General features: G+C 41.8%; 1 protein-coding gene across 1 annotated transcript in view; it reads right to left on the bottom strand.

The window, feature by feature from the left end:
* The window catches only part of kif19 (kinesin family member 19), a 69,501-nt gene that overhangs the window by 22,340 nt on the left and 20,474 nt on the right, over positions 1-26,687 (bottom strand). Inside the window, exons 4-6 of the mRNA XM_084002123.1 lie at positions 10,466-10,576; positions 10,263-10,350; positions 8,252-8,388 (exon numbers count right to left, since the gene is read on the bottom strand). Of these exons, the coding sequence (XP_083858249.1) occupies positions 8,252-8,388; positions 10,263-10,350; positions 10,466-10,576 (336 nt within the window). The remainder of the gene's footprint in view (positions 1-8,251; positions 8,389-10,262; positions 10,351-10,465; positions 10,577-26,687) is intronic.

Genomic DNA, 26,687 nt, shown 5'->3' with positions numbered 1-26,687 from the left:
TCCCCCACCCCCCCCAAATCTCCATCCAGGTCTTCATCATTCTCCCTCCCTCCAATAAACCTTTCTCTCCCCTCCTCCCCCTTGGAGTTCCAAGAGCTACCCCCACCTACCCCCCGCCCTTCTCAGATTATCAACAACGTCGAAGGAGGACTGAATGTGGATCCCTCCCCCACCCCTCCCAAATCCCAATCCAGGTCTTCGTCATTCTCCCTCCCTCCAATAAACCTTTCTCTCCCCTCCTCCCCCTTGGAATTCCAGGAGCTACCCCCACCTACCCCCCGCCCTACTCAGACCCCCTCTCCCAAGGCTGCAACTAAGTCACCAAAACTCAAGACCCCCTCTTCCAAAGCTGCAACGAAGTCACCAAAATCCAAGATCCCCTCTTCCAAAGCTGCAACTAAGTCACCAAAACTCAAGACCCCCTCTTCCAAAGCTGCAACGAAGTCACCAAAATCCAAGACCCCCTCTCTCAAAGCTGCAACTAAGTCACTAAAATCCAAGACCTCCAAGACTCTTCCCTTATGGCCACCTCTTCCCTTTTGGCCACCCCCTCCCCACCCTGACAGCAGCCCTGAATATTACTGAGACAGAAAAGGGTTCAGCAGTAGACCGCATTATCAGCTGGACCCAAGGTCGCCTACATCAAAACATGGCACCTTCTGCATTCCTGTTGTGACTACTAAGAGAGTAAACATTGGGAAACTTGAACACACTGCTAACCTAAACAATCTCATTCCTGTTCTCTCAAAATCAAAGTCAACCTCAAAGCCTGTCAATAACACCATCAGGATGGGTCTGCTAAATGTAAGGTCTCTTAATAACAAATCATTTTTAGTCAATGATTTTATTACCACTTCTAAACTTGATTTTATGTTTTTAACTGAAACATGGCTAGAACAAAATAACAGTGCAAGCATTCTGATCGAGACAGCACCCCCCAACTATAATTTTATTGATGTTTGTAGATCTGGGAAAAGAGGTGGAGGGGTTGCTGCTATATTTAAAAATACATTTCAGGGGAAACAGATGTCCCTTGGTGTTTTTCCATCATTCGAATATCTTTGTGCTGTGTTGAAATGCTCTCCCAGAGTTCTCCTGTTAATTATTTACAGGCCACCTAAATATTCGTCAAATTTTTTCGATGATTTTACTGAATTATTGTCTAGCATCTCCACTGATTTTGACTGCCTAGTTATAACTGGTGACTTTAATTTTCATATTGATGATTTGAATGACAAGGGTGCAAAAGAACTTTTTAATATTCTAGACACATTTGACCTTTCTCAACATGTGAAAGAGGCTACTCATTGTAAGGGACACACCCTGGACCTGATTATCACAAAAGGTCTCAATGTTTCTGATGTTTTTGTGACTGATCCTTCATTGTCTGATCACTTCTGAGTTTTCTTTAATATTTCTTTCATTCCTGACACACAAACAGAATCAAATAAGGTCAAAAAGCGGTACATCAATGAACATGCCAATGTACTCTTTAAAAATGCCATTTCCTCGTTACCACCTCTAAACCCATGTCATGCTGATGATCTTGTAAACATCTTTAATTCCAAAATTCTGAATGTCATAGATGTCATTGCACCTGCTACGGTTAAAACAATTTCTGGTAAGCAAAAGGCACCCTGGAGAAAAGCTGCTGTTGTGACAGCCCAGAGAAGAGAGTGCAGGAAGGCTGAACGAATCTGGCGGAGTACTAAACTTCATATTCACCATGACATCTATAAAGAGAGCCTCCGGGCCTACAATTTAGTCTTAAAAAGTGCGAGAGAAACATACTTCTCCAATATCATAAACAACAACACTAATAAGGCGAAAACCCTATTTGCAACTGTTGACAGACTGACCAACCCCCCAACACAAATACCAGCTAAACTCCATTCCACGCAGAAATGCAATGAGTTTGCATTCTTTTATACTAATAAAATTGAAGGCATCAGACGCGCCATCAATATCTCAAACAAAAAAGTTGGATCACCACCCTGTTCAGGCAAAAGTAACACAGCAATGATGGCAAGCTTTAATGCCATAGACTCTAAAACTCTAGTGGAAACGGTGACAAATCTAAAATCATCCACCTGCTGCCTTGATGCTTTACCTACCAACTTTTTTAAGAATGTTTTTGACTGCCTATCAATAGACGTATTGCAAATAGTTAATAACTCCATTCAATCAGGCAATTTCCCAAAGGCCTTCAAAACTGCAGTCATTAAACCTCTTCTAAAAAAGCGGAGCCTAGATGCCTCTATTATCAACAACTACAGACCAATTTCAAATCTACCCTTCATAAGTAAATAATTGAGAAAGTTGTCCTCCAACAACTAAATCACTTCCTGGCTTCAACTGGCTGCCACAACAACTTCCAGTCAGGATTTCGACCTTTTCATAGCACCGAGACGGCCCTTATTAAAGTTGTAAATGACATCCGTCTTAACACAGACTCTGGCAAAACTTCAATATTAATGCTATTAGACCTCAGTGCTGCATTTGACACTGTCGACCACTCAATACTCTTGGACAGGTTGGAAAACTGGGTGGGGCTCTCAGGCACAGTCTTAAACTGGTTCAAGTCATATCTACAAGATAGGAACTATTTTGTTTCCATTGGCGACTTTGTATCAGAACCTACCAATGTAACGTGTGGAGTCCCCCAAGGTTCAATCTTGGGGCCAACTTTATTCAACATCTACATGCTCCCACTAGGACAAATCATGCAAAATAATAACATTGACCACCATTGCTATGCCGATGACACCCAAATATGTAGCACTATCACCAAACGACTATCGCCCCATAGATCTTCTGTGCCAGTGCATTGAGCAAGTCAAAGACTGGATGTGCCAAAACTTCCTACAACTAAATGAGGACAAAACTGAGATAATTGTTTTTGGTGCTAAAAAAGAAAGGTTTAAAGTAATTCAACACCTTCACTCTCTGTCCCTGAAAACCTCAAACAAAGCCAGAAATCTTGGGGTTATTATGGATTCTGATTTACATTTCGACAGTCACGTTAAATCAGTAACAAAATCAGCCTACTATCACCTAAAAAATGTAGCAAGACTTAGAGGGCTCATGTCAGCTCAAGACTTAGAAAAACTTGTACATGCCTTTATTACTAGTAGGCTAGACTACTGTAATGGTCTCCTTGCAGGTCTTCCGAAAAAAAACTGTCAGGCAGCTACAGCTTGTTCAGAACGCTGCTGCTAGAGTTCTTACAAAGACCAAAAAATGTGAGCACATTACACCAATTCTTAAATCCTTACATTGGCTCCCTGTATGTCAGAGGATTGATTTCAAAATCCTCCTGCTCACATATAAATCACTACATGGTCTAGGACCGAAGTATATCACTGATATGCTCCCACTACATAAGCCTTCTAGACCACTAAGATCTTCTGAGACCAATCTGTTAGTGATTCCCAGAGTAAACAACAATCACGGGAGAGCATCATTTAGTCACTATGCAACAAATGGCTGGAATAAACTTCCTGAAGATGTAAGACTTGCCCCAACTCTGACCACTTTTAAAACTAGACTGAAAACTTTTATGTTCACCATAGCTTTCTGCTAAATCTTTTAATGTCTGCACTGTTTTTAATTATTGCAAATATGTTTTTATTCTATTTTCTTTTTGTAATGCATTTTTAAAATTTTTATTATTTTCTTTTAATTCTTCTATTTTTCTTTTCTTTTTTCTTCTCACTTTGTTTTATGATGTGAAGCACTTTGAGTCTGCCTTGTGTATGAAATGTGCTATACAAATAAAGTTGCCTTGCCTTGCCTTGCCTTTTTATAGTAAGGACTTTTCAGTGGATCTTACTTTGTCCTTTTTCCTTTCCCCCTCCCCCAGGTGCACCAAAGATCCAGTTGATTACTGGCAATTTGGAGGAGGATTCTTCTTGATCTGCTACATTGCACTGTCACCTCTGGTACAGATTAATTGACCTTTTGTGGTATGTTTTGATTTTATTTGATAATACACTGTACATTTAAGGTTAAATTAAGAGGGCTGAATAGGCTAAATTAAGAATGTAATGCATGTGCACAAATACTACAAATATTATTGGAACTACAGAGCCCCCAGGGACAGGAGAACATTGTGGAAAACAATATAAAACTGAATTGGAAAATACAAGCTAAAAAACAACTGACAACCACCCCCTCAGCCCAGCAGCTCTCCACCTGTTTCAAAAGTGAAACGCCATCACCTTGTCATGATAGTACAGCTAACAGACAAGATAGACACATGGAGAAATTACATTTTTAGTATTTCAATTCTTCCTTGGGGGTCTCTGAAGAACTGTTTGTGAATAATTGGTTGATATTGTAAATTTACAACTCAATACAATAAATAAAGGGGTTTTAGAATCAATATTGATGTGTATTTTATTTATAATTAAGTTTCGCGACCTACTTTAATTGAAACAGTGAAAGCCTTTAGATGTATCGATTTTGAATTTCCTAAGTATGTTTTGAGTTGAGGATATTTCACAATAATCTTTGAGCAGCAGGATGAAAATGTTACTTAATCTGAATTAGATGTATTATTATAGATATTGTACTTTAATTTTAGGGTTTTTGTTTGGCAGCTGTAGCTGCCAGTCATTTGACTGTTTTTTAAGGTGTTTTTAACTGTTATTAAAGGTGTTTGATTGTAATAATTTAGGAAAAATCTGTAGAATAATGGTATTTTTCTACAGAACCTTTAGCACTGTCACTTTATTAAAGGTGTTTGATTGTAAAAAGATTAAGAAATATTTGTAGAATAACTATTTTTCAGCAGAACTTTTAGCATTTTCACTTTATTAAAAGGTGTTTGATTGTAGTAATTTAGGAAAATTCTGTAAAATAACTGTATTTTTCTGCAGAACTTTTAGCATTTTCACTTTATTCAAGGTGTTTGATCATAAAAATTGAAGAAAAATCTGTAAAATAAAAGTATTTTCCTGCAGAACTTATATCATTTACACTTTATTAAAGGTGTTTGATCATAAAAAATTGAAGAAAAATCTGTAAAATAACGGTATTTTTGCAGAACATTTAATGAAATTTTCTGTAATAATAATGTTTTTGCACTTTATTTGAATTAGGGTATTTTACTTTAATTTTACGGTTTTTGGTTGGCAGCCGTAGCTGCCAGTCATTGACCGTTTTTTTACGTTTTTTTTTTCTTACAGTGTGTGTAGCGTAATGTTTTCCCCCCCCACAGCATAAAGAGATTAATCACCAAAGTCTGAGCCAATCAGAGGCTGAGTAGGGGCAGCCGTCGTCTTTGACTGGCTCTGACCCCCGTCTCTTCTTCACTGAAAGTTTGTGAGGAAAAGTAATCAGGTGGAGTAACTTGAGCATAAATAATGAAGGCAACTGTCGATGGTGTTTTTCGTACGTAAAGTTGCTGTGCCCGTAACACCTGTCTCTCCTACTGTAAGACGCTCGGTCCTGTCTCACTGTCTCCCCTCCCATAAGATACTGGTCCTGTCCCGTCCGAACCAGTGTCGGGAACCGGGCGGTCTAGTCGGGTGTAGTTTTAAGGACCTGTCGTTTGGCCAGAGCCAGGCTGGGAACGCTGCCTTTACTTTGTGTATATATTGTTTTTCCTCACCCCTTTTCATACAAAAAAAAATGACCATTCTTCCAGAAGCGTATTTGTCAGGTCAGACACTGATGTTGAACAGGAAGGCCTGGCTCTCAGTCTCCACTCTAATTCATCCCAAAGATGTTCTATCGGGTTGAGGTCATGCAGGCCAGTCAAGTTCATCCACACCAAACTCTCTCCTCCATGACTTTTTGGACCTTGCTTTGTGCACTGGTGCACAGTCATGTTGGAACAGGAAGGGGCCATCCCCAAACTGTTCCACAAAGTTGGGAGCATGGAATTGTCCAACATCTCTTGGTATGCTGAAGCATTCAGAGTTCCTTTCACTGGAACTAAGGGGCCAAGCCCAGCTCCTGAAAAACCACCCCACAACATAATCCCCCTCCACCAAACTTTACACGTGGTACAATGCAGTCAGACAAGTACCGTTGTCCTGGCAACTGCCAAACCCAGACTCATATATATAAAGTATGAAAAGGGGTGAGAAAAAAAATCTGATTATAATGGAGAGACAAGGCAGGCTACATTACATCTCCTCTTAATACACATTTAGGTTTAAATATCGTTGGTTAGCAGTTTTAACTGGATGCGAGGGAAGTGTATTTGTACAGTCCCTTTCATCAACAATTCAAAGTGATTTACATAAGACCTAAAAAAGTCAACAAAAAAAACAAGATAAAAAAAGAAAAACATCTATCTACCTGTGCAGAATTAAAGTTCTACAGAGTATTCATCTGTATGTGGGAGGACAGGACTGTTGATAAGGATGCACACTCTGCTCAATTCAAATGGGAAACAAATACCTGGCAAAAGTAAACAGACACCAGTAGCATCTGCCTGCAAGTGGCATTAGCTAACCACCTCAGATCTTATCAGTATGAACACATGAAGGTTAAAGTAGTTCCGCTTGTGTCGTTGACAGAAACAGAGATATACGAGAGCCGGTTCAAACGTGAAGAAATCAGAAGAATCTTTAAACCCAGCGTGAGCAATCGAGTAAATGGAGACAGTGTTTCGAGTAATAAGGAGCCACGGCAAAACCAGCAACAAGTCGGCTGGGACGATTTCGAGTAAACAACGAAATAAGCTTTTTTTTTTCAAAATTCGTGATTTTCGTTTTTTTTGCAGAATATGCAAGTTGAGATCATGAAGAAGCCACTCCATGTTTCAGATAACAGTATTAGTTGCCTTAAAAGTATACATTTTGTATTTGTAGTTTCGGAAAAAATCTGCCGTTGTCTGTGTCTTTGCTGGGGCGTGTATGGCGATCCAGTTAATTTCCATACTGATTACCATTGGCCATTCACGCGCTGTTGTTATTTTTTCGGCCAATCAGCTGCACGTTAGAAGTGAAACACATGGCTAATTATACAGCACCCTGTACTCACAGCAGAGGAGCTGGAGCGTAACATATCAGACGCTATATCTATGGTAACATTTCAAGGGGATATAGACAGCGAAATGTAGGAAATCCGTAACTGACTGCAAATGCTACGGAAGGAGAACGCTCTCCTTGGAAGACATTCATGTAGCGACAAACTTTCTCAAGAGCTTATGTACAGCATAAGGATGGATTCTTTAGCTGCCGAAAGAGAGCAAACGGACGTACAGTAGTTACTTCGGAGATGACTGCATCCGCCAAAAAGCCGCAGACGAAAAGAAAGTGCACCCAGACCTCTTATTTCATCTCAGGCAACGAAGTCTGCAGGAATACTTTTCAGTTTTTTATGGGGTGAGTTTCCGTTAACATCCAAGTTATCTACTTTGCTTAGCTGGCTAAGCTAGCTCAGTACTGTCGTTTTAAAATTATATGCACATCGAAACTAAGCTGTAATGGGAGGTTTTTGGCTTGTAATGTGGGCATCTGATTTAACAGTAAGGTGCCAAGGAGCCTGTTGGCATTGCTTGAATTGACTGTGATGCTAATGAGTTAGCAACTAGCCTACCTGAGGACAATAGGCTAGTTGCTAAATCATTAGCATTAGCTACTTGGACGGTGCCTGTTAGCATGACACATGATGTGAAACTTCTTTGTTTTCCTTTTCAGAATTGGCAAAGACACCCTGACTGATATAATCAAACACTTTGAGGAGAATGGGCCTGGACTAAATTCACTTAATTCTACTACTGACTGTACTGTAAGATTTTTTTCCTCAAATGTTTACATTGTATACTTTAAGCATTTCCATTTCAATAAAGTACCTCATAATTAAATTCCAGTAAAGTGCTTAATGAAAATAACACTACATCAACATTACCTACATGATAACTGCTTTTGATAACCATTGTTCAAACCACTACAATACTTTCTGCCATGCATGCTAACAGATACCAGATATCACTGAGTGACATCTGTAGGGGGGAGGGCTTATCTGAATGAGATGCAAATGAGCACCATTGTGTTTCCTTTCTCGCCAGTTTTCTCAGTGTACGGTTTTCAGAGAAGCATGATTTCCATGTGTGAGACATCATTGGAAAGCTTAGAAACTACACTTCCAGAATCTGTGAATAACTCAAAATGCCCCAAGGTCGACTTGTTCCTGGTTTTGCCGTGGCTGGTCACATATGTCATCGCTGGTGCTTTAACTGGATGATTCTGTGAGCTTGTGATGAGGAGAAATGTCTGGAAGATGAAATTCTGACCTCCAGATAGGACATGGAGATGCTGTACAGCATGTCGTCACTGGTCTCCTCGATGGCACGGAACAGGTCGTTCAGTGTTCGGACGTAGATCCCTGGCTCCTTGTCTGTCCCCAACATGGTGTACGTCTTCCCACAACCTGAACAATTCAATTAAATTAAATTTTATTTATAGTGTCAAATCACAACAGAAGTCATCTCAGGACACTTAACACATTGAGCAGGACTAGAATATGCTCAAAATTTCAAGAGTCGACACAATTTCAAATTCCCAACATCACCCAGGGGCAAGCGTTACAGCGACAGTGGCAAGAAAAAACTGCCTTAATAGACTTTTAGGCAGAAATCTCGTGCAGCCCAGGCCCTTGGGTTCCAACTGCATTTGGTGTTGGTAGTATGGTAGTAGTAGCATTAACAGTAGTGGTGGTATTAACAGAAGCAATAGTATCAACAGTAGTAGTCCATGGCAGCAGGCACAGCCACGCCGAGATGGATCCATCCCAACCACGTCGCCGAACACAGAAAACAAACACTTCACATTTGACCAATTTAACGTGAATGAAAACCGTTTTTCATACTCATTATTGTACTCATCGTTAACCAAATTAACCAATAGATTTTAAGCCAAACCGCCAAATGAAAGTTAATGCTAAGCTTAGTGTTTACTGTGTCCGTATGACGGAATATTCTGGGTGTGCTGTCTTAATTAGTCCCTGGCTGGCCTGACCACACTGTTGGACAGGATGCACACGTACGTACACACACACGCGTACACACACACACACACACACACACATACGCACACACACACACATGCACGTACACACACACAAATACACACGCACACACACACACACACGTACACACGTACGTACGTACACACACGCACGACTAATTGACTAATAGACTAATTGCACATTTTTTTAAATTTCACAAAATTTTGTGTTAGGTGGCACCCCTAAATCTCAATGGATTTCCTCAAAACTTTGCAAAAGTCATTTTTATAGTAATTGGAACAAAATGCAATGCCAGCCAAATTGATATTTTGAAATTAAAATTTCCCATTCAAATTTGATGCACCCTAATGTACGTACACACACACACACGTACACACACACGTACACACAGGCACACACACACGTGTACACACATACACACACACACATACACACACACACACCTGTGTTTACTTCCCCACAAGAAAAGACAAAGAAATAAATCTGCCGTAATGGTGGAAGGCGAGTCAAAATATCCTGTGATTTGGAGCGTTTAGACTTTATTTGCGGCTTAACGCTGCAACGGTGTCAGCATTTATATATCACCCCGATGTTGCAGAACGAGTGAGATGGTCTCGTCTTTGGACTCGGCAGCCGTGTGACGTATTCAATGGGCGTCGGAAATCTGATTAGCTCGATGCATCAAAACAACTACAAAGGGTGAACTTTTGCTAGCTTGCATATTTACACGACTCTTCAACAAGCAAAGTTGCTGCATCATAAACATATCGATGTGTATAACGGTGGCCTCCTACGAGCAACTAGCTCAGTTTTATCTTCTCCGGATCTAAGCTTTGAGCTTGTTTAATCCGCCGTCGGCGTGTTGCTCTGGTAACGCGTCTTCACTTCGTCATGTCTTTTCCGTGCTCGGAGTTTAGATAGAATGCCGTATCGCCTCATCTCGCCTCTGATGCGGCTCTGTGATGACCTCTGTTGCCGTCTTAGAGGCGTAATATTCTGTTACGTCTTTCAGCCTCGGCGATCGTTAAGAATGATGACGGGGCTGAATAATAGCAGAATACTCCCGCAACAAAAAGACAGTCTAAACGGGGCTATAGAGAGAGGTTGACCAGAGATTATGCACCAGAAAGCCAACACATGTAATAGGGGGATGATATCCCTCCATTCAGACAAGAGGGCTCATTTAACTTTGTGGGTTCATACACAGGTGTGAGCACACACACACACACACATATAGACACACACACACACACACACACACACACACACACACAAACCTGTGGGTCCGTAGGCAAACACAGTGGCATTGTAGCCTGATATGAGGCCCTCAATCAGTCCTTTGGTTGTGGCTCGGTACACCTCCTCCTGCACAGGAAGAAGAAAATAAACTTAATGTGAAAGTTCAAGGGGGCACAGATGCTGTGCTGTGATTTTAATTCAGTTGTTTTGTGTTATTTTAAGCTTTATCCTCTTGGGCGACCTGATTTGCTGAGTAGTCGAACGCCACATCGAACATATACGTTTTCTCCCTGGAGCGGTTGGCACGCAGGATGTCGTCTGGGTCTTCCATGGGGTCCATCAGAACCACCATCTAATGATGATGAGGAAGGCAAAGATGGGAAACAGGGACGAGAGAATGGATGAGAAAGTCTTTAAACCCATATTGCCATCTGAGCAGCCAATTACCTTGATGACATGTCTTATGTCAATCACAGGGAAAGGTGGAGCTGTGAGCAAATGTTCTTTCAAGTCAATGAGCTGAGGTTCAGCTTGAAAAAAATAGGAGTAATGAACAAAGGGACAGTAGGAGCGTTGCTAAAATATAAAAATGAATGTCCCAATTAAATTTGTCAGCTCACAGAGGAGAAAATTACAGCATCGCTGGGAGTTAGTTTTCGCAAATTTCCCGTTTGTTTAAAAATCAGCAGGTTCAGGCACAGCTGGAGCATCAGCTGGCGGTTCCAGCTCACACAGAATGCTGACGTCAACTTCTCCTCAAAGACTTCGCATGTGAGGTATATCGGGAAAATGTAAAGACATCAGACAGTTACAGCTTAGCTTATCAGCTAAGTTCATTATACTGCAGTGGTTCACAGATAGATGCACTTCTCTACTTTGCAGTCAGTATTTCTTAATCCACAATTCAAATTTTTAACATAAATACCCAACCATTAGCCCTCATGTCAAGGACATTATAGTGTAGCATCTGGTAGAAAGAGATCAGCAGAAGATTGCCATTGCTAAAGAAATCTGTTTGTTTGGAGCGTGTGACAGTCGGAGCAGTGTGTGTGTTCATGCTGTACATGAATACAAGGAGACTGCCACGTCTCATTGTTCCAATTGTGTTGTTTGACAAAGCCTATGCCTAACCCCACAATCATCGGTGGTAAATCACAGCTCTCTGAAGGAACATTTCAGGGATGAATTCTTAGTGGTATGGCGGCAGAAGAAAATATAATAATGCTGTTGATCACTCAATCAGAATAAGTGCAATCAGCTCGGCAGGTTGCCCACAGCTAACGGAAAATGATTCCCCTCACAGAGTCGTGGGTTTAAATGTCCTGATGTGCAACTGGCCCAAAAGCCAATAATAATAAAGAAAATAAGGGAGAGTACACTGAAGTTTATTTCAGATGTGACAATGAGGCAGCTGGAAGTTTTCCGGGATTATTAGACGACCAGCTTTGTTCAGCGGCAGGCCGAGATAGCCCGATGAGACCTGTAGCGCTGAATCACCCAGCTTGTTTGATGACCTCATCAGCCACTGAGCCGCTCACTTTGAAGCCTCTCAATTGAAATTCAAGAGGAGAGATAGAGAGGGGGAAAGGCAATGCAACACTTGGTTGTCTTTTGAGTTTATTCATTTTACTGGGCTGAAAATATGTCTTTTTGTGCTGTTTTTCTACATTACAGACATGGAGACGATCAGGAGCAACTGTAGTGAAGACACAAGGAGAGGACGTGAGGAGCGGAGAGTCTGATGTGCAGCAGTCGATGCTTTCTGATTCTCACTACTACAACCACACCCCTCCTTTCTCCCTATTCTCTGAACTTCCCGAGTCTCTTCTAACATTTCTTTGCATGCCGTCCAGCTCCAATTACGAATTCCGATCACATTTTACCAGAACGATATAGTGAACAAGGGGGTACTTCTCTCAGTATCAGAGGATCTTAAGCCAAATAAGTCTTGAACAATCTGCTGACCTTCAAAGCCAATGCGAGTATGGTCAGAAGAATTTGTTTGTCAAATAAGGAGTAGCAAAGAAACAGCGTACTGTGTCCAAGTCCTTTGAGTTTTTACTAAGGTGTATTGTGACGGCCCTGCTAGCTGTGTGTGTGTGTGTGTGTGTGTGTGTGTCTGTCTCCTAACGGCTATCATTCTGCCTACGGTTCAGCTGATGCAGCCTGATCTGGAGCACCTGGGCCCGATGCTCCACAGGAAATAAAAGGCCCAGCTTCCTGGAGCTCTCTCACTCTCTACCCTGCTGACACCAGAAGCCCTGTTGCTGCTTTGCTTGCCACTTATTTTTGCACCACAATACCCTATACACATTTTACATACACACCCACATGCACACTACTGATCTTACTGACTTCCACACCTCATATTTGTATTTAGTTTAACTTTATTACGACTTTTGTTAATAAATCACTTAAACGATTAGCATTTTGTGTCTCTTCACAGTTTTTGTCATGACCTAGAGCCAGGTTTATGACAAAGTGGGGGCTCGTCCAGCTTTTGATCCCGTTTGTGCCATGTAAAGTAGTTAAAACATTATGTTGGTTGGTTCAAATAGCAGCCTTTCGGACTATGGTAAGTAGTCGCGCACTTTGCTTTAGTGTTGGCAACACTTCTGCTAAATGTGACTATTTGAACTTAGCCTGTGTTTTGAGTGTATTTGCTTGGCTATAGTTGTTACTGTGGGGCTTGATTTTGTAAATTGGCACAGGAACCGGCTGGTGCGCGTGTGCGTAAAGTGCGGTTACGCGCCAGTGGCGCATCCGGTTTCTTTGTTCCATTTGTTTGGCGGTAAACGATAAATGTACAAATGTACAAAAGAACAATTAATTAAGATAGCTGAGCACTATTCTGTAGCTGTGGGTGATAAACGCCTCAAAGAAAGTGTTAAATGTACTTTAAAATCGGCATTGGTGGAAAATGGGATTATAACGGAACATCAGGAAAAGCTTCTTCCACATTCAGAAAGAGCTTCTCATGTTGCAGATGGATCATGAAAAGCGGAAGCAAGAATTGGAGGTTAAAAAACAACTCGAATTGGAAGTGATTCGTCAGCAAACTGAGAAGGCGAAGCTGTCACGTCTGTCCGAAAGTAGAGGGGAAAGTGGGTCTTACTCTGATCGGAGTGTGCATCGCTTTGATATAAATAATTTGCGGTTGCTGCCTCAGTTCAGTGAAAAAAATCCAGATACCTTGGCCAGACTCCGATTGTGCTTTAATGTTGCAGTGTGTCCTGACAGGGAAAGCACAGGAGGCTTATTTGTCTCTGAGTTTAGAGGACAGCTCCAGCTACGAAAAAATAAAATCAGCTGTGCATAAGGCTTACAAACTTGTGCCAGAAGCTTACCATCAGCGGTTTAGATCTTGGGAGAAAAGAAGTGGTCAAACGTACGTTGAATTTGCACGAGACTTGACACTTCACTTTAAACACTGGTTGACTGCATTCGAGATCACAACTTTTGACAAACTGTGAGTTAGTTGTTTTGGAGCAGTTTAAAAATTTGCTTCCTAGTCATGTCACCACGTACATTACCGAGAGAAACATCACTGCTGCTGAGGCTGCTGTATCAGCAGACGAATATGTGCTGCTCCATTAAAAACAATTTTAGAGAGCGCACGGTGCTTGATGACGCAGGTTGGCGAGAGAGGAAATCTGCTTAATCTACTTTCTGTCCAGTTGATGCTGTCTCTGGCGAAAGCTCCGATGTTCTTTCAGCCTGTGCGGTCACACGCGCAATGGCGAAGTCGGAGGCGTTGCCTGATGGGTGCAATGACGTCAGTTTGGAGGTTCCCTCACTGGCTGATTTTCCGTTGTCTGTCTCTCAAACTGAGTTGTTGAAGGAACAGCAAAATGATTCCTCCCTGACAGAAATATTTAACAGTGTTCTGTCCACTTCTGAGATAAATGATGCAGCCAGTGGTTACTTTTTGCAAAATGGAGTACTCTTCACAGGGAATTTTTATGAGCGCGACTGAAAAAAATTGTAGGTCGCACTGGTGCACCTAACGCTGCTCGGGTGAAAAAAAAATCATCGAGACGTTGAAAAAGCGCAATTTGTCCAAAAAGCATACTACATGCCGTGATAAGTGCGTTAATAAAGTGGCCCCTCTCCCAGCTGCATTTCAGTGTCAGGCTGTATCAATCAGGTCCGCTGAGGAATCTGAAATTATTATAAAATTCAACGTTGCATACAATATTGCAAAGGAGGAGTTGCTGTTCACTAAATTTAAGTCTGAAAATATTCTGATGAAAAAAAATGCCGACACACTAAAGAACAAGACAGCTGCGTAGATTGGAAACGCCACATACAAGTCATTCATGATTGACGGCGACACAGACGTCTCTACGAAGAAGTGCGTTATTGTCTACTGCCGCATTTTGGGGAAACATGTTAATTGGACATGTCGAGGTGGAGCATGGACACGCACAGTGTTTGAAGGCCCACATTACAGCATGAGAGATCATGAATAGGAACTTGTATAGTAGCCTATTCCTAATATTAAAAATGAATAGCCTAAGTAAAAATATAAGTAGGCTAGGCTAAGATCAGATAAACAGTTTTCCATTTGCAATCTATAGGCTAGTGACCTGTATGATCTTTTTATTCTTGAGGAATTTATGCTGCCACAAAGCAAGCATTTGCTGCGCTTGGGCATCAGTGTGCAGATTGGCTGGAGAAAACGGTTGCTCTGGGTGCCGATGGTGCTGCAGTTAACCTAGGCCATAAGGGGCTGTCATTATGTAAAAGGAGAGCGATAAAAAGGCGATTTTTGGCCTTAAAGGAGACGCAATGAAAAATGTGGGTGCACCTACATTTTGTGCTGGTGCACCTAAAAAAAAAAGTTAGTCTGGAGCCCTGCTTCAGAAGATGGGTTTCCTTGTGCAACGATTTTATGGGAAATGCCGTGTTTCAGTTGGTGGTGCCGGAAAAATTTTGTCACTTGGTGCTAAAAGCTGCTCATGATGACTGTGGGCATTTTGGTGTCAGAAAAACATATTTAAACATCTTGAAGCATTTTTTTTGGCCACGCATGAAAAGAGATGTGTCCTCTTATATAAAAACATGTCATGTGTGTCAGTTGATGGGTAAGCCAAACCAGGGCATTAAACCAGCACCACTACAACCTATTCCTGCTGTAAGTGAACCTTTTCAGCATCTGATCGTGGATTGTGTGGGACCGTTACCGTGCTCTAAGTCGGGCTGTAAATATCTCTTAACGGTAATTTTTTTTATTCGTTTTTTTTATTTATTTTTTTATTTCGGGCATGCCAGTTAAATCATCATCATCACACATCTTTGTTCAAATAATACAATACACATGGTAAACACAAAGCGATAACCCAGGATAAAATAATATGCTCATAATATTTTCATATCTTTTGCATTTTTTATTTGACATAACATTTTCTTTTACTTGTGACATAACATGTTACAGCAGTAGGTGGTATAGAGAGCTAAGTCCAGTGCATACAGATTGATTCGCTGATTCGTGCCTCAGACCTTTATCAACTCACATGCAATAATCTGTACCGGTCAATGGTTGAATTTACATACGTTTTCTTAAAGCCACTTAGTGTTGCTGATTTTTTTACTTCTTCTTCTAACACATTCCATTGTCTAACACCTGTGACCGATAAGGAAAAGGATTTTAACGTAGTTCGTACCTTCCTTTGTTCAACTGGATCAATACCTGCAATACTCTGCACAGTATCGCAGGTGCGGAGAGACTAGTGCGCAGTATAACAGATGAAGTGCTTTTTGATTTAGTATTTTTTGTACTTTCCAAAGTATGGACACACTCCTGGCCAACTTCCTTTGTAATTGTCTTATGTGTGGTTTCCAACTTAACATGTCATCGATAATCACTCCCAGTACTTTATTCTCACGGACCCTCTCAATATTAACTCCGTTTACTTGAATGTAAGGACTGTTGTTGCAGCCTCTTTTTCCATATAGCATGTATTTAGTTTTTCCAAGATTTAGTGATAATTTATTTATATTAAACCACACTTGAAGTTTGGCCATTTCCTGATTTACTGTTTCCACAAGTTGGTTCAAGTCACTCCCCGAACAGAAAATATTGGTATCATCCGCGAATAATATTAATTTCAGAGTATTTGACACTTTGCATATATCATTTATGTATAGTATAATCAGCTTTGGACCCAGAACTGACCCCTGTGGGACCCCACAGACTATGTCCAAGCTAGTCGATGTGTTATCACCTATTTTGACATATTGGGATCTCTTGTGTAGATAGCTCTTGACCCACTGCAGTGCTACACTTCTAATGCCATATATACACCTCTAATACCATGATATTTTAATAGCTAAACTGGAGAGATATCCCAGTTTAGCTATTAAAATATCATGGTTAACAGTGTCAAATGCTTTTTTCAGGTGTATGAAAATTCCTATGGAATATTGTTTTTGGTCAATAGCGTCGGTAATGATTTCCACAGACTCAGTTAAAGCTAGGGCAGTCGAATGGTTCCTTCTGAAGCCATAACAATTTGTGTTTGTTGATGAAGTTGTCTAGCCTATTGTTGAATAGCTTCTCTAGGATTTTTGTATTGAGATTGGTCTGTAATTGGTAAACTCGTGTGTGTCACCATTCTTAAACAGTGGCACAACCTTGGCAACTTTCATTCTGGTGGGAAACGTCCCGGTTTGAAATTACAGATTGAAAATGTATGTCAGGGGTGAAATGATTCCATCTAATACTTTCTTAATTAGCCTCATGTCCAGGTCGTCAACATCAGTAGAAGTTTTGTAATGTGTCAGAGCACCAGATATCCTGCTGCATATCCTTTGAGGTCCATAACTACTAAATCCATTGTGAAGGCATTGACTCAGTTCATCTCAGTTTTTGGTATCCCGAAGGTTGTACAGAGTGATAAAGGCTCTAATTTCACGTCTCACATGTTTGCACAGGTGTTAAAAGTGTTGCACATCCAACATAACCAGTCCTCAGCTTACCACGCACAGAGCCAGGGCGCGTTGGAAATGTTCCACCAGACTTTGAAATCTCTTCTGCGTGCATATTGCACAGAGTTGGATGGGGACTGGGAAGAGGGGCTCCCGTGGCTAATGTTTGCTGCGAGGGAAGCTGTACAGAAGAGTACAGGCTTCAGCCCAAATTATTTGGTTTTTGGACATTCTGTGCGAGGGCCTTTGTCAGTACTTAAAGATGGATGGGTGGATACAGAGCCGCCAAAATTTGATTGACTTTGTAAACGGGTTTAGACATCGATTGTTTGTAGCTGGTGGGATGGCAAGGGAGAAATTGCAAACGTCTCAGAGCAAAATGAAAAACACATATGATCGTCGCACAGTACGTCGTGTTTTTGCTCCAGGAGACCAGGTCCTTGCGCTTATGCTGCTGGTGGGGTCGCCGTTTCATGCAAAATATACAGGCCCTTATACAGTCACAGAGAAAATCTCGCACTTGATTTATGTAATTCAAACGCCAGGGCGTAAAAAATCAACACAACTCTGCCATGTTAATTTGCTGAAACAGTATTACCAGAGGGTAACTGATGCTGATGCAGAGCAGAATGGAAATGAGTCGGTGCGACCAGTTTTGGTTGTGGGTTCTGTGCCTGGTGCACATGAGGGAGACGGGGTGCCAGAGCCAGAGACTTTGCTGTATGGGCGGTTGAAAAATTCAGAATCTCTTGGTAACTTGAATATGCCGCTCTCTCATTTGTCTGAGTCTAAACGCACTGAACTGTCTGAACTGTTGGGTAAATTTCCATGTTTCTATCGCATGCCACCGGAGAAGCGCAAGTATTTGGATGCTGAAATCAAATATATGCTCCAAAATGATATTGCTGTGCCTTCGTTCTCCAGTTGGGTCTCTCCATGCATTTTGGTGCCTAAACCTGACAAAACGCTGAGGTTCTGTACAGATCTGCGAAAAGTGAATGCCGTTACAAAAGTGGATTCCTTTCCGTTACCAAGAATGGACGACTGTATAGATCAGGTTGGGTCGTCTAAATTTGTGAGCAAATTTGATTTGCTTAAAGGGACTTAGGGCAGGATTTGTGAAAAAATAAACATTCACTTTAAGTCTTTTAATGCTAATGGGTGATGAAGCGTTCAAAACCAAAAAGAATGAGACCACACACATATCTCCCCATTGCCTTGAACAGGCTGTGTGCTGCATGATGTACTGCAATTCGTGGTCCGAATTTCCCGCGCAGTCCGGCGGACGTGACGTCAAATGACGCTGAATGCGCGTACTCGACGGCTTGGAGACCGGAAAAAGACAAGCGCGGTGGATTCAAGTACTGTATGTGTAGTAATGGACTCTGCTTCGGCCGGAAAATGACCCACCACCACACAAAGTCCACTAAAAAGTAAGAAAACGAAGGTTTTATCAGCGGCAAGTCGTGAGTCCAAACGAAGTTATGACCAAAGCCGGCCTGGCACCCGGATAAACATTGGATATGCGTTCGACTCATGGAGGCTGCTTCAATTTGAACTCGGACTGAAAACAGATGCTGACATGGCTAATTTCCTAGTAACCAGGTAAGAATACATTACAGGTCATGTTTACGGCTTGATTTGAAAATCTTATGAGATCACCGAGGACTCGGAATGAGCTAAAGTGCAAAGTAGCGTTAGCTGCTAACATGTAACTTAGTCCAACGCTGTGTAACACTGAATAATTACAGACTGCGCATTGTCCACGGTCCTTTAGTCTGAAACCGAATAGTTATAAATATGTCCCTTTATATATGGGACCGAAAGCCCAACTGTTATCCGGGAGGTGACGTTAGCAGCTGGCTGTAGCAACAGGCTAACGATTTGTTCGTGTCTGTGTAGTCATATTAGCCGCTAGCTACACACAGCGAGCCGGCTCCCCGGCTGCTTCGTGAGTGTAGGGGATAAAGCTATATCATACACACAGCACCGGCTCCCGTCTCGTTCCCGTCCCTGGGAAATACAGTATTTAGGGGGTACAGTAACGGTATTTACAGGCTGTGTGTTAGGGGCTATTGTGTTGACGATACTGTTGTGATGTAGCTGAATAAAAGGCATTCAGAGCTAACCGTGAAGTGCACAATCGCATGTAAACAAGCTCAGAGAGAGAGCTTTTAGCATTTTTTTTTTTTGACTTGTGTTGTACCTTCCACACAAGATTGCTCCAGACATTATACATTGCGTTGTATGTAAAGCAGAAGAAATTGTTTGTAAAAGTGAAGCGCACAATATTACCGAACGACTGAGACGCGTATTTTCATATTATTATTGTTGCAGGCAAACATTGTATGGCCATAGTTGTTCTGGCCAAAGAGAAAAGACACCAAGGTAGCAAAGTCACAGCCAGCTTGCTGACTCAGACTGTAACTTTTTAAAATATTGCTGTTTTCCAGCTACCAGAAGAAGCAAACTCCTGAAGCAGCTACTCAGGGAAGTAAGGAGATGAGAACATCAACACCCAGCAAGCGGACAGCTGCTAAAATCTCTCATCGATCATCACCAATCGAACCAGTGTCTGAGGGGTTAGTATGTTTTCAGGAATTTCAATCTTTTCAGAATATAGACAAAACATTGAAAAATATTATAATATAAAATAACATGAAGTGCTGACATGTATTTAGCCACACTTCCCAACTACACACACACCACTGATTACACTGGTGACATTATCTTGACAGGGAAGATATTCTAATGGCTGGAGTTGGAGCATTGGTATGTGTTCTAACGCTACTGTTCTCTTCTCTCCATAAAGGCCTCAGCTACATGATCCAGAGATGTGAGCAAGAGAAGAGAGAAGACAAGACCGTCTTGTTTACCAGACATTTATTTTATTATAAACATACAAAAAATAAATACAAAATAAAACTATGTACATACTGCAAATTTGAAAAATACTTTGTTTTTCTGTAAACTTTGAAAATAAATATAAAAATATAGACTGTACATAAATGGTTTTTATTTTTGGATGAAATCTTTGCCTGAAAAATGTAATTTTTTGAGGTATTGTAGAAATTGTCAGTCCGGCACCCTAAATGGAGCTTCCTTGTAACCTGTGTAATTCGCAAAAGGGTCAGGGAATTTGGCCCGGATGCGAATAACATAGCAGCTCGGTATCGGCCTCCGGTTCCCTCTTCCCAGACGCCCATTCTGCCATATCGTAAATTGCCGGTAGGCAGCAAACCGAAACTCTCTGTTATCGCTGCCCACATCTTGGCTGTCCTCCAGAGCGAAGATGTCGTTCCACGTCATCCTGTACCCTCATCCAGGCAGTACATCTCCAGATGGGCACTCCTGCTCAGACACTGGTCCGGAGCCTGCCGACAGCACAAGTTCTCCATTTGGGTTGGCATGCGTCGGCAGTTCAGGCAGGTGCACCAAGCAGGCTGCCCTCTATCTGGAACATGTGTGCCACTCCTTCCAGAGTCAATTCCAAATCCTGAAACAAAAACATTGAGAACAATAATAATAAGAATAACTTTAGTAATCCTCAAAGGGATGTTATGATTTTATATGATGTTATTTTTATTCTGATTCAACTTAGTATAATACCAGTTATGACATATTGACATTTCTGTTTTTCTTGTATTTACTTTGTTTTCATCAGTGCTATTCATACCATTTATATTGTCTTATAATGGAAATGGTTTCACAAATTATCTCAGTGACACTGGCACATAACACTTGGCTTGAGACATTGAATCATACTACTGCTGTTACACGATAATGACTGTACACTTATGTCAGCTTGTTAGCAAGCTTTATCCAATGTTATAAATATTAGCTATGTTGGTAATTACCACAGTCAGAAATTAGCTGCAGCCACAAAGCCAAATGCTCTTCAAATACCATAACGTTGGTGGCAGGCACATTAGCTTCACTCACCAGTCACAAAACAATGGTTATCTCTAGCTCGTTATTCACCGTGGCTGGTGAAGTTTGAACTTTAGTTACCATTTGGCCAGTGTAAGGTAAACGTACTTTACATTACAACTGTCATTTTGCTGAATGAATGCGCTAATGTTGTCAAAGAAACATCCTAAAGTTACACTAAAATAAACACTTGTTTACTTACTTCGTCGCTTGACATGATGCTGTTCGCAGATGTATGCTACCAACGTAGTTCCGCGGAGGCATGTGCGGAGGTCTTGTAGTAAACAGTCACGTGAACAGCGAGTAAATAAATAACCGTGTCACAGCATCAGCTGCACTGAAGAGTTCATGCGCGCTCCCGCGCCGGCTTGGCATATGGCTGCAGTTACCCTAACGGCCGTCGTGTCACTGTTGAGTCTTATTTCTTGATCCTGCCCTAAGTTCCTTTAAGGGATATTGGCAGGTGCCACTGTCCAAGCGTGCACAGGATATATCTTCATTTGTAACTTCTTCTGGTCTGTATTCTTATACAGTTATGCCATTTGGCTTAAGGAATGCGCCAGCTACGTTTCAGCGGCTGATGAATCGTGTTGTGACCGGGTTGGAGGGTTTCTCCGTTTATTTAGACGACCTGATGATTTTTAGCAACACTTGGCATTCTCATCTGCAGTGCATCCGTGCATTATTTGAGAGGTTGTCTGAAGCGCAGCTTACTATAAATCTGGCGAAGAGCGAGTTCGCTCGAGCAACAGTGACGTACCTGGGCCATGTGGTGGGTCAAGGTCATGTGACCCCAGTCCAGGCTAAAGTTAAAGCAGTGGAGTTACAGCGTTTCTTGGGCTTAGAAGGATACTATATATAGCTTCTGTAAAAACTTTTCTTCTGTTGTGTGTCCTCTAACTGAGCTCTTGAAAGCAAACGCACAGTTTGTTTGGTCATCTGACTGTCAGCTAGCCTTTGAAAACGTTAAAAACTTGTTGTGCTCTTCTCCTGTGTTAGCAGCTCCACGCTTTGATCGATCATTTATGCTGCAAGTAGATGCCAGTCAGGTGGGTGCAGGTGCCGTCTTGCTTCAGGTGGATGAAAAGCGGGTGGTGAGACCGGTCAGCTTCTTTTCTAAAACCAGTTGAACTATTCAGTCATAGAGAAGGAGGCATTAGCATTGATTTGGGCCCTGCAACATTTTGAGGTATATGTAGCCGGTGGAGAAACCTAGAGTGTGTATACTGATCATAACCCACTGACATTTTTACAGTCCCTTAGGTGTCCAAATCAGAGACTGGTAAGATGGTCTTTGTTTCTGCAGGCATACGATCTTGACATCCGACACATTAAAGGGAAAGACAACATTATCGCGGACGCTTTATCACGTGCCCCTCTGCACTAACTGTTATACTTGTATGCTTTTAGGTTTATGACAGTATTCATCTAAAAAAATGTAGTCCCTTACAATGCACCAGAGTCGTAGTAGGGCTGAAACCGAGTTACTCGAGTAACTCGAGATAACAAAAAATGCTTGAGGCAAAAACTCTGTCTCGAAGCTTCGTTAAATACCTCTCTCGGCATTATGCGGCTGCTCAGCAGGGATCATTGTTCCACACGGACCGTTTGTGGAGAAGTCAGGGCTCCAGAGTGCAACCATTTTGGGCGCACATGCAACCAAAAATGCGGCTAGATATGTTCCTTGGTCGCACTGGTGCTCCATTCAGCGGGTCTGTTTGTGTAGTGTAATGTTTTTTCCCCCACAGCATACAGAGTTGAATCACCACGGTCAGAGCCAATCAGAGGCCGAGTAGGGGTTGGCCTTCGTCTGTGATTGGCTCTGACCCCCGTCTCTTCTTCACTGAATGTTTGAGAGGAAAAGTAATCAGGCGGAGTGACTTGAGCATCAAAAATGGAGCAACTGTCGATGTTTCTTTTCGTACAGAAAGTTGCTGTGCCCGTAACACCTGTCTCCCTTCCTGTAAGACGCCCGGTCCTGTCTCACTGTCTCCCCTCCTGTAAGACGCCCGGTCCTGTCCCACTGTCTCCCCTACTGTAAGACGCCCGGTCCTGTCTCACTGTCTCCCCTCCCGTAAGATACCGGTCCTGTCTCACTGTCTCTGTCTGAACCGGTGTTGTGAACCGGGCAGTCCGGTCAGGCGTAGTTTTAAGAAGACTTTGTTTGATCCAGTCTCCGGTTCACCGCGTGGGCGGGCCAACATTCTGCAGTACGGCCAGAGCCAGGCTGGGAACGCTGCTTTTACTGTCATCGTTCAGAATCGTTAAAAAGGCACCAGAAACCCAACCGGTACCGGGACAGGTGCGTGATGGGCCGAGCAGCCCCTCCCCCGCAGGGTCTCAGCATCAGACAGCCACAAACCGGAGCAGGGAGGAGTCAGAAATGATAGTACATTTAACAGTGCTTATAATATCACCAAAGACCAGCATTTTATGTTTATTTGTAAACAATTTAGGTTTTGATTTCTTGTTTGTGTTGAGATTTAAATAAAGAAAATAACATTCATCTTTAGCTTTTTTTTCCTTTCTTTTTTTCTCATGTTTACTTGTGTTTATCGTTATTGACCGAATGTGTTAAGAAATTAACAGTGTATATGGGAACTATAATCAATGTTTATTTTTTTTATCCGATTACTCGATTAATCAATGGAATCATCGGTAGATTACTCAATTACAACAAGATTCGATAGCTGTAGCTCTACTTATTAGTCTTCCCAAAACGGGACTCACAGAAAATACACAAGACTGTTTGATATAATATTATAGGCCATTATTGCACATTCTGGTTTTTCGTGAATATATTTTGACCAAATGCTAAATAAATAAAGCATAAAGTAAATGTCTTAAAATCAGCATTAGCTAGCATCTCCTGAATCGCTAAAACTGAGAATGATAACATAATCCGGTTAGCAGTAACTGGCCTACAGTTTTCAGTACACTCCACATGATAGCAAAAGACACAATTTTGCTGTTTCCGTCTCATTCCTGTGTTGTTGTTCAAACATACAGCAGTAATGTGTTTAGGACTCATATAATACCTCTTTTCCAAGGCAAACAGCAATTCCTGAGCTGCTACACCAAGACCATGTCCATAAAGGTTGACAACATTCACATTCAATTTGATTTTATAGCCCAAAAAACACATTTGCCTCATAAATACAGATCGCTGACAATGCCTGCATAGCACAAAGCTTCTACATGTCATCCAACATCAAGCTTCAATGTCCTCTACCACACTAAAATGTGACTATGGTGCCACTGTGTAGATCACAGTGATATAAAAACCTGACAGTTAAGTTTGGCTGCAAAGAGAAAATGCATTATATAATATATTATAATATGCCTTTTCAAACATAGCTGGCTTAGTGTGAACATCGCCTCTTTATATATATGGTGCGTGCATGTGTGTAATTGTGTTCCTTGAGAAGGCTGATGAGTGAACAACAATGCTCTTACATAATTGCATGCATAGTAGGTATCTAATAGGGTGCTCATCCATGAACAGTTTTGTCTATGTGTATGCACTTGGGAAAATCATTAAGGCCAAGGGTGTTGATAACACCTCTCGCCTCGTCCCATCTGCTGCCTGTGTTTCTTGAGTTACAGTACCTTCCATGGCTCCACCCAACATCCACACACAGCAGCTGCTGCTTGGGCAGATTCGATACCACTAATATGTCTTCTGATAAGACTGTAAGATGCTGGCTCTAATGACAGCACACTTTGTGGCAACATAAGACTGGACGACTGGGCGTGGTCCTGGGTTTTGATGCCAATAAAGGAAACCTCCCAGTGATTAGACTTACCCTTCTCAGCATACTCTTCTCTCTGTTCAATTAAGAAGCTTCTGATCAGAGAAAATATTATAGATATTTTAAAACTCTATAGAACAAATTATACACCGAGAACATCATTGGTAGATTAATGATATTACAAAACAATTATAAAAGGATCTTCATCACACACTGCCCAGGGATTTCTATAGCCCTATTCTCCCAGGACTGGTATTACCAATGAATTACCCGAGGACCATCAGTCAGCGTGAGGAAGCTGACCGATCACACCCTCTTACTTGCTGCACAGCAACCACTCTATACAGCAAACACAGATAAGATTAAAGTTCTGGTGTCGCTGTAAATGAACTATGGCAAACTGTAACTATGGCAATAATTATTAATTACTGGGACAGTTGGCTGTGACTCTCTATGAAGACTATTTACTCTACGAAGATCGGGCACAAGAGCACATTAATCTGCTATGTATGTCTTTTTGCTAAATTTATCCGTTTCTCTTACCTCATATAAATCTAACCTTCCAATCTCTTGAAAGTAAAAGACAATTATTTTGACAGTTTTAACTACTACACTACAATATAGAAACAGCGTGAGTTCTCAGTGAGATTTCTAAGCTGGTGGTTAATCCTGTATGACCTTTAGCCACTATATCTGCACTCCTATCAGCAGCAACTAGTTCACCGGTTCGGCTTGTTAATGACGATCTTCGGTTAACAAGCGAACCTCTCAGCTATGTTCCAGTTGTGTGACTTCAAGGTCAGATTTTCTGCTGGGTCTTATTGCTCGTTCTGCTGGGACCAATAACTGCTGACTAGTTCATGGCCCGGCACTGCGGGAGATGTCAGGTTTTGACACAAGCGGGCCAGAGAGACCCAAAAACCACATTGGGTGAAATGGAAAGCAATTTCCTGGTTGACAGCCTCTGTAAACGTGGCTTCATTTTTAGCGGTTGTAATCATGCTGTCCTTTTTCACAGTGGACATCACGAGCGAAAGCCACGTTTCATTTGGATGCAGGGCTTTGACTCGATTTCAACGTGACCCTGGGGTTGACAAAACAAATAGTCAGAGCATGAATTTACACACTGTGGCTCCTGAAATATTCATATCCTCACAAGGATCAGCCAAAGTCAAAACAACAGCTTGCTCATGCAGCGACATGAAACCAATTAGCGTGATGGAGTTAGCCTAAATGCCATAAAGAAAGCAGTGGGGTGCGATGGAGCACCCTTGCCCAGCACCTTTCTTGGTTGATGGGTTTCGTAATCAACAGGGCCTGCTGTTCTGGTTGTTAAAGCAGCGGGGTTGATTTAGTTGGCCATTTTACTGATTATAGAGCTGCTAGCTCCCACTGCGGATCCATAATTCAAAGCCTGGATGTGGTACGGTTTCACAAGCCAGCCTGCCCTGGTTGGTTCTCCCGGACCCGCTCCACTGCTGTGTGCCAAGTGGCAAATGCTGCCAAGACGACCAACAAAAGTAAGCCGTGGTGTAGTCATCAACTGCGTTTATAGGCACTGCTTACAGCTAAATGAGGGCTTGGATCACTAATAAAATGACAAAAGGGCAATTAGAAATCTCAATCATCTAAAGGGCCTACAGTCCATATAAAGTTTGATTGGAAGCTAAATTAATGGTTCCCTGTCTTGTAGCAGTAAAATATTTATTTTCTGTGATCAACACACAGGCTTCCATCTGTTCTCAATGCCAGCAATTAAGAAATATCTTGTTAAACATTTTAAGTGTAATTAACGAGATCATAGTTAGTCACATAAGCAGCTGCTACAAATACAGCTTGATACTTGATATT

This window comes from Eutrigla gurnardus (genome assembly GCF_963514095.1).
Source record: "Eutrigla gurnardus genome assembly, chromosome: 22".
NCBI lineage: Eukaryota > Metazoa > Chordata > Actinopteri > Perciformes > Triglidae > Eutrigla > Eutrigla gurnardus.
Note: the sequence above shows the minus strand (reverse complement) of the source record. Positions and strands in the feature narration are given on the sequence as shown.